The sequence below is a fragment of the Dermochelys coriacea genome, chromosome 3, assembly GCF_009764565.3.
Source record: "Dermochelys coriacea isolate rDerCor1 chromosome 3, rDerCor1.pri.v4, whole genome shotgun sequence".
In the NCBI taxonomy this organism is placed as follows: domain Eukaryota; kingdom Metazoa; phylum Chordata; order Testudines; family Dermochelyidae; genus Dermochelys; species Dermochelys coriacea.
Genome location: NC_050070.1, coordinates 62,243,351 through 62,258,411, shown reverse-complemented (window position 1 = coordinate 62,258,411; position 15,061 = coordinate 62,243,351). Strand labels below are relative to the sequence as shown.

At 41.7% G+C, this 15,061-nt stretch overlaps 1 protein-coding gene across 5 annotated transcripts in view; it reads left to right on the top strand.

Moving 5' to 3' along the window:
- The window catches only part of LOC119853819 (pleckstrin homology domain interacting protein), a 311,916-nt gene that overhangs the window by 151,077 nt on the left and 145,778 nt on the right, over window positions 1-15,061 (top strand). For all 5 annotated transcript variants that reach the window (XM_038397319.2, XM_038397318.2, XM_043510549.1 and 2 more), the window contains 2 exons: window positions 10,373-10,526; window positions 12,922-13,056. In XM_038397319.2, coding sequence (XP_038253247.1) covers window positions 10,373-10,526; window positions 12,922-13,056 — 289 coding nt within the window. The remainder of the gene's footprint in view (window positions 1-10,372; window positions 10,527-12,921; window positions 13,057-15,061) is intronic.

Below are 15,061 nucleotides of genomic sequence, written 5' to 3'. Positions count from 1 at the left end.
AGCCATGTTCTACCTCAAAAGGAGGGAGGAGCTCACTCTTTCCACCGTGTCAGAAAGCTGTCCACTTGTGGGAGTTCTGCATAATGCACTCAATCCACCTTAAAGCATCTCACTGTCTGGGAGCTCAGACCGAGCTGGCAGATCACCTCAGCAGATCTTTCTCCAGTCACCATGAGTATTCCCTTTGGGCCAACATAGTAAAGGCAGTTTGCCAGCAGTGGGGGACTGCCTAGGTAGACCTGTTTGTGGCCAGGCAGAACAGGAAATGTCACCAGTTCTGCTCCCTGCGAGGCCACAGACCAGCTCACTCACGGACTCTTTTCCTACTCCCTTGGACTGGATACCTGCTCTATGCCTTCCCCCCCCCCCATTCCTCTAGTGCACAAGGTCCTACTGAAGATCAAGTGAGACGGAGTGAGGGTCATTCTTGTAGTCCCAGCCTATCCCCGCCAACACTGGTTCACCACACTGCAAGGCTTTTCAGTTGCAACTCTGATGCCACTACCTCTCCTCCCGGACCTGATACCGCAGACCACAATCGAATACTCTACCCGAACCTGAACACACTCCACCTGACAGCTTGGAGGCTCTATAGCTAAATCCTTAGGAGCTGGCTTGTTCAGAGAAGTCTGCCAGGTTCTGCTAGGTAGTAGGAAGCCCTCTACCATAGTTACATACCTTGCCAAGTGGAAGTGTTTTCCATTTATCTTCCCAGCAAGGTCTCTCGCCCATACAGTCATCTGTATAGGCTGTTCTGGAGTATTTGCTGCATCTGAAACAGTAGTGTTTGGCAATTTCATCAGTTAAAGTACACCTGTCAGCGATGTCAACATTCCATGCCCTGGTGGATGGCCAATCAGTTTTCTCCCATGAGATGACCATTCGTTTTCTCAAGGGCCTAGAAAAACAATACCCTCAGATTCGGGAGACAATTCTGCCGTGGGACTTGAACCTGGTCTTGTCAAAACTCATGGGCCCCCCAGTTTGAGCCACTGGCAACATGCCCTATGCTGTATCTTTCTGGGAAGGTCGCCTTTCTGGAGGCTATCACTTCAGCCAGGAGAGTCTCAGTGATCAGGGCCCTTATGTCAGAATCCCCATACACCGTTTTCTTTAAGGACAGAGTATAGCTTCGCTCTCATCCTGTGTTCTCCCTGAAAGTGGTTTTGCAATTTCACGGTAATCAGGCTGTTTTTCTGCAGTTTTCCCACGCAAACAGGGAGAAGCAATGTCTCCACGCCCTGGATGTTAGATTCACCCTGGCATTCTACATTGAGAGGACAAAACCATTCCGTAGATCCACACAGCTCTTTGTGGCAAAAGCAGACAAGATGAAAGGCCTTTCTGTTTCGGCTCAGAGGCTCTCGTCCTGGATCACATCATGCATTCGCATGTGCTATAAACAGGTGGGGGTCCCGTCACCAGCTAAAGTGACGTCCTGTTCTACTGTAGTGCAAGCTTCCTCAGCAGTGTTCCTGGCCCAGGTGCTGATCTAGGACGTCTGCAGAGTGTCAGCTTGGTCATCAGTACATATATTTTCTTCCCACTATGCCATCACCCAGCAAGCTAGAGATGATGCCGGGTTTGCTCAAGTCATGTTGCCGTAAGCATGTCCATGAACTCTGATCTCCCCTCCTGTAGTACTGCTTTGAATTCACTTAATGTGGAATGGACATATGCAAGTACTCAAAGAAGGAAAAACAATTACTAACCTTTCTGTAACTGTTGTTCTTCAAGATGTGTTGACATGTCCATTTCATGACCTACCCTCCTACCCCTCTGTTGGAGTTGGCTGGCAAGAAGGAACTGACCGTGTGTGGGGCTGGCTGGACCTCTTATACCAGTGCTTGAGTGTGTGGCACCAGAGGGCACTAGAGCTGACCCGACAGGTACCACTGAGGGAAAAATTTCCGCCAGCTGTGCTTGCGGTGCACACATACCTAACATGGCATGGACATGTGCAACACATCTCGAAGAACAACAGTTACTGAAAAGTTAGTAACTGTTTTTTCACTTCTCTGGACTGTCAACATGCTTACATCCCTGTGGCCATTCTGCTGAGTCACAGGAATTATCTTCAGAGGCAGAAGATCACCACTTTTCGTACACAGTACTCTTGTTTGGCCTCTGTTATGCTCTCTGGGTCATCACCAAATGCATGGTGGTGGTCATGGCATACCTCAGGAAGAAGGGAATCCACATTTTTCCCTTCCTCGATGACTGGTTGCTCAAGGGTAGCTCCAGAGAGGAGGTGCTTGCCCACGTTGACACAACGCTACACTTACTCGACTCATTCTAAAAACTGTCAAGTCGATGTTGGTCCCCACTCTCAAAATAGAGTTAATTGCGGCCCAGTTAGATTCAACAAGGTAGGGGACATTCCTGCCGACTGACCGCTTCCATGCAATTTGACAACTGTGCCTCATTTTTCAATCACAAGTGTCCAGAACAGTCTGCATGTACTTGAATCTGTTGGGCCACATGTCCGTGTGTACACTGGTGGTTCATCTTGCCAGGTTATGCGTTTGTTCTCTTCAGATGTGGCTCAGGATGGTTTAGCTCCCTGCCCTGCATTCTTTAGAAGGATAGGTTCACCTCCTCCATCAGTCCTAGAGTCCTTGTTCTGGTGGGTGTCCACATGCAATGTGTGCTGAAGTGTCCCCTTTGTTCCCCATCTCCGACCAACTCAATGGTTACCAATGTGTCCCTCCTGGTTGGGGAGTGCATCTGGACTTGCTGCGGGTGTAGGATTTGTGATTGGAACAGTACACCAAGCTCCATATCAACATGTTGGCACTTCGGGTCCTCCACAACCTGTGTCGTGCCTTCAGGACTGCAGACAGCGGTTCACATTCTCACCAACAATATTGTTTGTTTAATACTGTGAACAAACAAGGAGAGCTTACTCCAGAGCACTCTGCCTGGAAGCAATCAACCAGTGGCAGTTCCGAATTGAAGAGGGCATCACCAAGGTAGCTGTCCACTTACCAGGGCATCCAGAACCGTCTTGCGGATCATCTCAGCAAGATCTTCTCTCCAAGCCATGAGTGGTCCCTAAAGACGGCGGTCCTTTGGATGGTATTCACAACATGGGCATCCCCACGATCGCCCTTTTTCTGACAAGGGAAAACAGAAAGTGTCACCTATTTTGCTCTGGGGAGAGGTCAGTCCAGGCTCCCTTTCTGACTTTCCACTGTAGCTGGATGTCACCTCTTCTGTATGCCTTCCCTCCTAAACCAGTCCTTCCCCAAGTCATTGCCAGACTCGAGGTGGATTGAGCTGGACTCATCCTCGTTGCCCCAGCGTAGAATCATAGAATATTAGGGTTGGAAGAGACCTCAGGAGGTCGTATATTCCAACCCTGTGCTCAAAGCAGGACCAGCCAGGGCTTTGTCAAGCTGGGTCTTAAAAACCTCTAAGGATGGAGATTCTACCACCTCCATAAGTAACCCATTCTAGTGCTTCACCACCCTCCTAGTGAAATAGCTTTTCCTAATACCAAACTTAGAGTTCCCCTACTGCAACTTGAGACCATTGCTTCTTGTTCTGTCATCTGCCATCACTAAGAACAACCTAGCTCCATTCTCTTTGGAACCCCTGTTCAGGTAGTTGAAAGTAGTTGTTATCAAATCCCACCTCACTCTTATTTTCTGCAGACTAAATAAGCCCAGTTCCCTCAGCCCCTCCTCATAAGTCATGTGCCCCAGACCCCTCCAATCATTACCTAAGCATGGCTGAGGCAGCACTGGTTCTCGGATCTCCCTATTCTGTTGGTTCAGCCTTTCATACCGCTTCCACTCCGTCTTGTCCTCCTCACACAGGACCGTGGCTGCGCCCTGCATTCAGCGACCAACTCCATACACCTTACGGCGTGACTGCTGCAAGGCTGAACAAGGAGGAAGGTCATTTGCCGGAGGCTGTCGAACAGGTCCTATTTAACAGTAGGAAGCCTTCCACTAGAATGGCCTAATTGGGACCCATCTGGCAGAGGCATTTTGGAATACCTATTGTACCTTCAAGTCTCAGGCCTAGCTCAGTTCTCTGAGAATGCACTTGGCAGCGATATCAGGATTTCATCCATCAATCCCAGAGAAATTGCTTTTATCCAGTGCCATGTTGATGAGATTTCTAAAAGGACTCCTCTGCCTGCATGCTCCAGTCCGAGAGCTGGCCCTCTCGTTGGACCTGAACACAGTTTTAGCGGCTCTGATGGGGCCTTCATTTGAGCCCCTTGCTTTTCCTGTCCGTTGCTCCTCCTGTCTCAGAAAACTGCATACTTGATAGCCATTACCTTTGCCAGGAGGATGAGAGAGTTGCAGGCTCTGATGGCTGGGCCTCTTTACACACAATTCTTCAGGGACAAGGTGACGCTTCAGCCACACCCGAAATCTGTATTTACAGTGTTCTTAGTTTCATTTGAACCAGGCTGTTTGTTTGTCTGTATTTTTCCTCAAGCAGCATTCCTCCCTGGAGGAGCAATGCCTCCATACACTAGATGTCAGACTTTGTCTAATCTTCTATCAGAACTGAACAGTTTTGTGCTTTGCCTTGCCTGTTTGTATCATGGGGGATCAAGACCGCATGAAGGGACAAGTGGTCTCTGCCCAGACCATCTCTATATGGATAACATCTTGCATCAAGACTGCTTATGAGATAGTGTCAGCCATACCTCCTCAGCACATATGGGTGCATTTGATGAGAGCACAGGCAACATCAGTAGCATTCCTCAATGACATTTCCATATTGGACATTTGTAGGGTGGCACTGTGGTTGTCCGTACATACTTTTACAGATCATTATGCGATCCTTGCTTCTTCCAGAGCGGACGATAATGTCAGAAGAGCGGTCCTGCAGTCTTTACTCAAGTTGACTCAGAGCCCCACCTCTGAGTGGGAATACCGATTGCTAATCATCTACTTGGAATACACGTCTGCATCTACTCAAGGAAGAAGAAATGGTTACTTACTGTAAATGAGGTTCTTTGAGATGTGATGCAGATCTGTCCCCTCTGCATCAGAATCTTCCCCTGGATGTTCAGTGCAAAGGAACTGAGAAGGGGTTGGGGCAGCGCTGCCTCATATAGCTAGGGGAGGGGCAACAGGCTCAAGACATGAGCACCGCCCCTCTGTAGGTACTGCTAGGCAAAAGTCTCCGGTTCTGGCACCGCCCCCCCCCCCCCCACTTGGAATATAGTCTGCATCACATCTTGAAGAACCACAGTTAAAGTAACTGTTTCTTTCCTCTTACTGCTTGTCTTAAAAACACTTTCTGTTCTTGGCACTTCCTTTTGGCCTTCAGAGTACTTTCTTAGATTATTCTAGTGTTTTGGGGTTTTTTTTAATGGCTTGGCTACCATTTTTGTTCTCTGATCTGGATGGCTGATTTAAAAACATCCTATCACCAAACTTCAAAGGATATTCTCCATTTTACAATTTCTTGACAGCATAATTTCGTAATTATTAAACAAACACCTTAATCTCCCACGCAGGACGAAGTTTATTTCTGATCCCCAGTTTTTGACCTGTTAAAGGATAGTACTGTTAGCAGAGGGAGAGATGCTTGAAGATCAAAGCCTTCACACTTAAAATATTCCAGGATCCAGTTAAATGAATCTGGTTCAGTTTATACAGCATACGTTTTGTGCTGACAAAGCACAGTTATCTTTTCTTCATGTGAAAAATCTGCAGCTATGGCCTGGTAATTTTATCCAGTGGGCAGGAATCCTTTCTAAATTCTGCCTAATCTGGTACTTTGCTTTTTCCAGTCATGGAAAAACATAATCTGTTGTTAGGCGCATCCCTGGGTGGTAACTTACCAACCAGGTTCATGATAGACCATAAGTCTTGTTGAGCTTGAAGAGTATATATGTGAAGAATTTCTCAGGTTGGGAAAACAGTAACAGATTGAAAGCTTGACTGTCCATTAGTCTTCTGGAACTGAGAGTAACATTCAAGTCTGTCTTAGTCCCACATTCTATCTAGCATGAGACAACGAACTGCAATAGCATATATCAACATCAAGAAGGCCCAAAGAGCGTCATTTTCAACCAAAAGCTCTAAATTTTCTACTTAACCTAGATAAATGTGATCACACGTTACCTGAAACATATGTTTGAGGAAGACTCAACAGTCAAATGGACTGGCCGAGTTATTAGTGTCTTCAGCCAGGAGAGATCAAAATTCCAGTGCTACAACAGACTTTCATCATATGGCTTACTCTCAAGTTGGATGTCTTTGCACCAGCCATGAACAAATTTCCAAGCTCGTGCTCCAGACGCCCTATAATACATGTACATGGCTGTATTTAGTGGATTGGACTCTGGATTCACCTATTTTTCTCCAGCCACTAATAGCTGAGTTTAACCCTTAAAATAGAAGACCAAGACAAGATAATTCTTATAACTCCTTCCTGGCTTAGGTGTCTTTACTTACCTCATCTTCTAGAAGTAAGTATGTTATGGGATCATTAAGCAATTTTTGGACTTACTGTATCAAGGTATCCTCTGGGTGTGTCTCACTTAATCCTGCCATTGCAAGGGCCTTGGGCTTTGATGCAACTTGGTGCCTCCTCTTCTCTGCCTGTGGGGCACACAATAATTTTGTCTCCTGAGGGCTGTAATACTGTAGTCTAATTCTGGTTGTTGGGTTTAGTGTGTGTGTGGCTGGATGGTGTTAGTGGCCTGTAATAAGCAGGGGGGTGGACTAGATGATATGGTGGTCCCTTCTGGCATTAGAGTCACAGAGTTTAAGGTCAGATTTAAACCCAAATCCATTTTGCCTCAAACTCACTGGAAGCTGAGTGGCTAAAGCTTGGGTTTGTTGCTACTCACTGGATCTTATACGTGTATTTTTTAAATCTAGAAAAGAATCTACATCTAACAGTAGAATGCCCAGAAGACAATCTCTTCCTGATGCCAAGCACTCAATCTTGATCTTCAGCAGGGATCCTAGAAATCCATTTGCTACAGAAAAACACAGAATTTGCTTTTTTACAGAGAATCTTTAGTTTTTACATATTGTGAAAAAATAAAAACACATATTAATAATTAACTAAATTTTACTGCCTATTCCTAACAAGAGATGCCATCAGGTATTCTGGACTCAAAATTGGTTAATATGCTTCTAAGAGCAGGTCACTTTATATAGTGCTTGCTACATAAAGTGTTGAAAGGCCCATGGAGCTTTCTACTTTCCATATTTCTTTTGTGACGTGGAATCATAGGAGGAAAGACTAAGCTCTTCAAGGTCGGGGGCTGTCTTTTTGTAATGTTTACACAGTATCCCATTATGAGTAGGTCCTCTGGATGTTGTAATAAAGATTAAAAAATAAGTGTGAATCAATATTTGGAAGAACTCTTCCCAAATCCACTCAAGGTAAATTCTTAGAGTCACACTGCAAGAAATTTCTAAATAATAGGTAATTGCCTAAAATTGGGAGAAAATAATCATTTGGTAAGGCTGTGAATTAATTACTTTAATATGTCTGCCCCAGAGCTGCTCTTGGGGCAGGTGGAAAGATTCTAGGAATATTTAAAATTTTCTTCTCTGAGATGTAAATTTTTTTATGACCCAATTGGGTGGCTGGAACAGAGATGCTGTACTATTTCCACAGCTTAAGGGTCTTCTAGAATTTTTTCCCATAATTCATTGGGAGGTAAAGAGATCTCAGTCTGTTTTATGAAACACATTTGAAAACTTGGCCCTGAGAGATTCTTAAGGTTTTTGTTGACTATGATTTTTCCAATAATTATCAAAAATACTGATTAAACTCCCCAGAGAAATTTCTAGCTAGAGCACCTGGTAAGAGCATGTGTTGCGTGACAAAATGAAATCTGGGTAACTTTCCGTTTTTAATGCAAGTCCAAATTCAGCCCTAGTTACATCTGAGCAATCCTACTGAAGAAAATGGGATTATACAGTTGAAAAAGAGAATAATTAGGCCTGGAGAATCTTTTTGCTAGGAATAAAGCACATTCTACTAGGAATACAGTTTGACAGTCAGCTCTCAAGTTGTCTGTACTAAATGAGTTGGTGATCCTTCTCTGTTCATTTATTTTTTATGGAGACATGTCTGCATCATGCAAATATAATCACAAATGCTCAGTAGTTGACAGAGAAGCTAGTGATCAAATAGACATGGTTTTGAGATAAATTGATGCAAGCCAAGAGTGCACTACAGATTGTCAGGACATTATCTGTCACATGAATACATACAGAAAATTTGTTTTCAAGATTCAACACCTTTCACTATCACTAAATTCATTGTATTTTTATAAGGAAAGCTTAATAGGGCCAAAGTGCATCCTTCTCTTTTGAGTCCGCATAATGTCTTGTGACCTGTTACAAACAAGAGTCATAGAGTTTAAGGCTAAACTCTCCAAAACAAAAACTTCAATGCTAAGTTTTTAAAAAATAACCTTAACACTCCACTCATAAGCTACTCTATAGTAATATAAAGTATTGTGTGTACAGTGAAGAAAGTGTTTTGTTGAGAAAACAGATCTCAGTTTATTTAAGCTATTCTCTGGGAGTAGACAACATGATAAATTACTCAATAATTGCCAGTTCTATTCATTTCCTCTGATGCACCTGGCATTGGCCAATGTCGGAAGACAGGATACTGGGGTAGATGGACTACTGGTCTGACCCAGTATGACCATTCTTGTATTCTTACATGGAGTAAAGCATTAACAAATTGTGTGGCGTGATTAGATGTCAAGTTATCAAGGGTAAGTTCTACAGCTACAACTATGTGTTCCATTTTTTTTAAAGCTTGTTGTTAAATATACTGAGGTATGGAGCACTTTTTACTTACTGAGGCATAATCTAATATTCTTAATTCATTGATGGAATGTCCAGGGTGATGGCTTCAAAATTAGTCAAACCTGAAATATTAAGAAACTCATGTAAATCAAATCATAAATGCTTAATAAATGTATTTCAGATCACAACATGACTGAATGTCCTCCCCCCCACCAGGAAAGGATTTGGGGGAAGGTTTTTTTAATCTGCTTCCTATGAAGCATCAGGGATGCCAACAGCTGCGGATGTGACTTTGGGCGGAGTGAGCAAGGGCTCTGAGGTGGCACCAAGCAATCTCTCTCTGAGATGCTTGGCTGGCTAATTCTTGCTTCTGGAATTGGGGTCTAATTGATAGCCATATGTGGGGTCCAGGAGGAATTTCCCCCAAGTCATATTGGCAGTATCCTTGAGTGTTTTTTGCCTTTTTGATGTTTGAGTGTGGGTCACCAGGTGTATCTGGTATATACCTTATTTAATCATTTTCCTGCTGTTGTGGGAGCGTTGGCAACTTGTCCTTCCTATTCTTTGCCTGTGGTAGATAATAGTCTCCTGTGGGCTGTAATATTTTGGTCTCATTTTGGTTCTTGGGTTTAGTGTGCAGGTGCTGGGTGGTGTTGGTGTCCTTGTGATACACAGGCAGTCAGTCTGAATGAGCTACTGGTCTGTTCTAGCCTTAAACTCTGAACCTTTTTACAAGAAAAATTAGACAAGGCTCTCAACAGTGGGCGAAATCCTGGCCCCGTTGAAGTCAGTGTGTGTTTTGCCATTGACATCAGAAGAATTTGAATTTCACCCATTGCCTTTAAAGTGAGGTTCTGTCCTAAAAATTACTCTATAAAAATGAGTACTTGTGGCACCTTAGAGACTAACAAATTTATTAGAGCATAAGCTTTCGTGAGCTACAGCTCACTTCATCGGATGCATCCGATGAAGTGAGCTGTAGCTCACGAAAGCTTATGCTCTAATAAATTTGTTAGTCTCTAAGGTGCCACAAGTACTCCTTTTCTTTTTGCGAATACAGACTAACACGGCTGCTACTCTGAAATCTATAAAAATGGTGTTACAGAGTACCGTGTTTATTATCTCATAGATTTTCATATCAAATGGGCTTATTTGGAGTAAGTTGTCTTTTTCCTAGCATCAGCCCTACAGTCTCACCCTAAAGTCTGACGATCACGCTGTGTTCTTTCTGTATTCGTAACCAATAACATAGGCTCTGCAGGCCAGATTGTTTGTTGTCTACCTGTGCAACCACTTTGTCTTCATATTTTGCTGTCTGAAATATGTGTTGCTCCATTAACCTTAAATGGGTTTGCACCAGTATCAGAGGTCATCTGAAGATACAAATTGCCCAGGTGGGTTATGTATATAACATTTCCATCATGTACGTCTGATCTCTCATTTGTCCGTAGTATTGAAGAAACACATTACTTTTGATGATAAACCAAAACACATTTTAAAATCTTTGATGAGTGAACCCTCTTTTTATCAGACAAGTTTCTTGATGCACCAAAGTTTTTGGCTAACTCAGACTCATTATTTTGAAAACTTTTTTTTCTGTTTACTTTTAGACAAAATGTACAAGGAGTAGAAGACAAAATCACAAAACTGAAAGTAACTATGGTGGCATGGGACCGCCATGACAATTCTGTTATAACTGCAGTTAATAACATGACTCTGAAGGTTTGGAATTCTTTCACTGGCCAGCTTATTCATGTCCTTATGGTAAGAAAAATAAGAGTGGCAGTTTTACGCAGTATACTGTAACTCACATATTCATCATAGATTTTTTTATAATATCTTTATAGATTTGCATAACAAGGCAGAAAGTTAAGGAAATAATTACATAAAGAAGAATTTAAAGCTAGTTTAATTTCTTGTGACTGTAAACCTAAAGTAACATTGTCAATGAGGATGGAGCCAAAATAGTTCTTCACATGCCCTCCTTGCAGAGACATTGTTTGTTTTTGAAATGATAGTTTCTAAATTTAAAATTTTAAATCTCTGTTATGTTTCTTTAAAATAATCTTTTGTAGGTAAGTATTAGCAGTCATCTGTTTGGATTAGATTTTAATTTGTGTAGACAGAGTGCCATTGGTTGTGTGTGTGTGGTTTTTTTTGTTTTTTGTTCAAAATTGGCAAGGCTTTTTATGGTGGCCTTTAAGTAGTGAGCTTTTGCTGACCTCCAGATATAGCATTAACTTCCAGGTTGAAAAATAAGGTGGAAGACCCAGATATTCCTTGAATAGAAGATGCATAATTGAAGTATTAATTAAGTACATTTTCATAGTAATGTATTTTTGTCTATATACAAATACAAGTTGTATAGGAAATCAAGGGGAGCTGCAAGTGATACTAAATTACAGATGAAAATGAATATAATTGAAACTTTGATAGGATGATTCCCATCATTAGAATGTCAGCCTTAACCAGAATATCTTCCTGAGGGTATGTGGGAAACCCCACAATCATGGCAACATTTTAGAAACTTAAGTTTTTTTTATTGAAGTTGTAGGAATGGCACCTACATAGAGAAATATTACATACCTTTATATATAATTATTGAATTTAGACTTAAAATTCTGCAGTTACGTGGACACTTGTGGTTGAAGAATGAAGAAGATTGATAAATTTTAACATTAAAATAAATGGTGCCTAATGCATTTTAGTCACAGGGTAACGTTAAGCTGGGGGGAAAAATGGGGACAATATGGGCTTTTCAGTTGCAAAAATACATGCAATTTGTGAACAGTGATAATAATAATAATTATTATTAATAATAATTATTCAGAATAATAATTCAGATTAATTCCCTCTGCTGCAGGGAGCCTTAACATTTTTGTTTGACCACATTTTTACTAGGTTCTCTCATGGACCATCTGCTTTTCCAGCTATATTTGCATAACGTCCTGTGGTAACTACAGCAATTGTGTATTTGAAAAACTATTAAGTAGTGTATTTATAATTGTCTTTTAATGCAGTTTTTTATCTGAAAATAAGGGGAGATGAATATCATTGCTAGCTCTCCACTCACCACCAGTTACTAATATCTAAATACATATATAAAATAAATATATATATATGTGTAAACAAACACATTCATAGAGACCATCAGAGCACCTTCTAGCTGAATGAGCTTACAGAACAACACAAGTTTGTTTCTCTCACTTAGAGAACTTGGGGCATCTGCTGTCCAAAGAGACTCCTGGACCCAGAAATTGAACCTGGGTTTCTTATGCAGTATTTCAGGGCACCAGTCACAGAGCCACCAATTTCCATCTTTTCCTGCAGTGAAACATATCTTTTTCAGGTTCTAGACACCATTTGTCATAAAATAAAAAGTAGTTATGTAAAACACTGGGTCAGCAGCTGCTCCTTAACCCAAAATTAAGAAATACAAAATTGAAACTCAAGATCAGTACCCATATTTTAACACAAATATCAGTCCTTCTTATGACCTTATCATTCCTTAGGCATGAAAAAATATGCATATATTTAATTTTACTATCTTCCTTTCTGCATTAAAATTAGAGATTTTTTTAAAAACTTAATTACAAAATAAGTAGCTCCTTCATATAATTTCATGCCATTGGTGAAAGGAAATGCTTGGCACTTGTTAAATTGATTTCTACTTTTAGGGTACTAATTCTTTACATAGCCTAAAATCTTATTCTAATTATTGAACTAGTTCTTTACTAGATGTTTTTGGAGCAGTTGCACATATAATGTAGAATGAACCCTCAAAAGGTTAAAATTGCTAAAATATGAGTGAGAGTTTTTAAAAATGTCATTTCCAGCCCTCTGGGCTTCTAAATTCATTACAAAAATGTTGATAGTGATTTAACTGATAGTTACACATTTCTATTTATAATTGTCACTGGAGAAAGAGAAGCATATAATATAAAGATATAACAAATTTATGGAAAGCCACCCAAGAGAGTTGCCAAAACTGCTGTTGTACATGGAGACATTTGTACAGTTTCTCATCATATCATTATTCGGATGTGTATACTGCAGATAGTGTAATAGTAGTAAGTATTTCTGTATGTATTTGTGTAACAGTCTTCTCTAAACTTTCTTACCAAATCTTTTAAAAAAGATATATATATTTTTATTTCAGGGACACGAGGATGAAGTATTTGTACTTGAGCCTCACCCATTTGATCCTAGAGTTCTCTTCTCTGCTGGCCATGATGGAAATGTCATAGTTTGGGATTTGGCCAGAGGGGTCAAAATTCGGTCTTACTTCAACATGGTAATTTTCCTTTGGTTATTTGCTATTCACAAATATAAAGTACACTGCATTTTGGTGGGTGTGTGGCCAGGAGAGGAGGGTGCAATCCTGGCTCCATTGATGTCAGTGGCCAAACTCACATGGACTTCAGTAGGGTCGGGATTTCACTCATAACTTTTATATGAAGTTGCTTGAAATGATGACTACATTAACTGATGATTTTCTTTGCATATATCAATGTGGATCCCACGGTATGTATGCATGTGCCTCGTGCACACAAGATCAGAGTCTTTTTGAATGCCGGTTTCTGTAGGTGCTGCACATGCAACCTGTGACTCCCAATGCTCTGTATTGGGGCATAAAGGGCAGTATGGCTGTGACCTTCCCTCAGTTCCCTCTTACTACTCATGGCAGTGAGATGGAAACTGAGAAGCTTCCAACCCACTAGTTTTTAGCTCTAGCTAAATCTCTCAAAACTTTTCAAAATTCTTCAGAATGCTTTTGATATATGACCACCATGAACATCTTTGATCCATCTGGATTGAGTACTGATGATCAGAACCACCTGTATTCCCCACCCCCACCTCAATATGGTAGGTTCAAAACCTGTGGGCTTCAAGCCCTACAGGTCCTGTGATGGACCTAATTACTTAGAAACATGGACACAGCAGGTGCCTCTTCTCTTCTATTTAGGAGAGTCCCACATGTTTGTACACCTCTCTTTCATCGCAAGAACATGTCAGTCATGTGATGCATGGCTAAAGCTTCCCCTCCTGGGGTAATCTGTGAAGGTCTCCTCAGATCCGGAGGAAATGGGCACCAGAGCACCAACAGCGGACAAACCAACTTAATCCAGTGCCCCATTCAATAGACAAGCAACCCAAAAGGTCAGCGTAGAGAAGACAGTGCTGAGAAAAGACCTAGCATTGGCAACAGCACGAGTGCTCTAGTTTTAAAGCATGCTCCACTAGTTCCTTAGACAACCCCAGGGGTGTTCCTAAGATTCTGACTAACAGAAACCGGGACTGGATGATGAGATGGATAACTGAAAAATTGCCCTATTCTGTTCATTTCCTCAGAAAATATCTGGCCCCATCCACTGTCTGTAAGAAAGGATACTGGGCTAGATCACTGGTCTGACCCAGTATGGCCATTCTTATGTCGGGGGCAACATTAAGAGCTGTGTCTTAGCCATGTTAAACTTGAACTAATGGCTGTACATTCACAAGGAGAAGTTGGAGAAAAACAGGCTGAGATTTTAATTTGGACAAGAGGAGGCAGGTCAGAAATAGAGAAGTAGATCTGCAAGTTGTCAGCATGGAGATGGTGGTTGAATTTATGTTTGTGGACGAGATTATCCAGAGGCAAGCTGTAGAGGGAGACGAGAAGAGGACCAAGGAGTAAGCCCTGTGGAACTCCCACAGAAAGTTGGAGAAGGGATGAGGTGGATTTTCAGGACACACTGAAGAAGCGATTAGAGAGATAGGAGAAGAACCGGAAGAGGACAGTAATGGAAGACAAGATTTGAAGAAGAAAAGCATAGACAACTGTGTTGAAGGAGGCTGACAGGTCAAGAAAATGAGGATGGAGTTACTGGTTCTGAGCCTTGGCTAAGCGGGGGAGATTATTATAAACTTTGGCGAGAGTGGTTTGGGTGAGTGCAAGGAACAGAAGTACTGGAGAGGGTCTAGGTTGGTATTGGAACTCCAAATAGTGATTGTAGATATCATATTCAAAGGAAGAAGAGAGGTGGGGAAGTAGTGGAGGAGTAAATGGGGTCAAGGATGGGTATTTTAAGATGAGAGAGACTAAAACATGCTTTTTTTGTGAGGGAAAAGAATAAGGAATGGAATGGACCCAATGGAGATCAGGAGATGGGTTGGGATGAGGTCACTGCAGCAATTGAAAGGGTTATATGAGAAGAATAGCTGAGACACTTCTGCATCTGTGACGGGAAAAGGCAGAGAGAGTTGCTGATGGAAAGTGGAAAGTTCACGTTGTATTTTGTCACTTTTTTCTTGGAAGA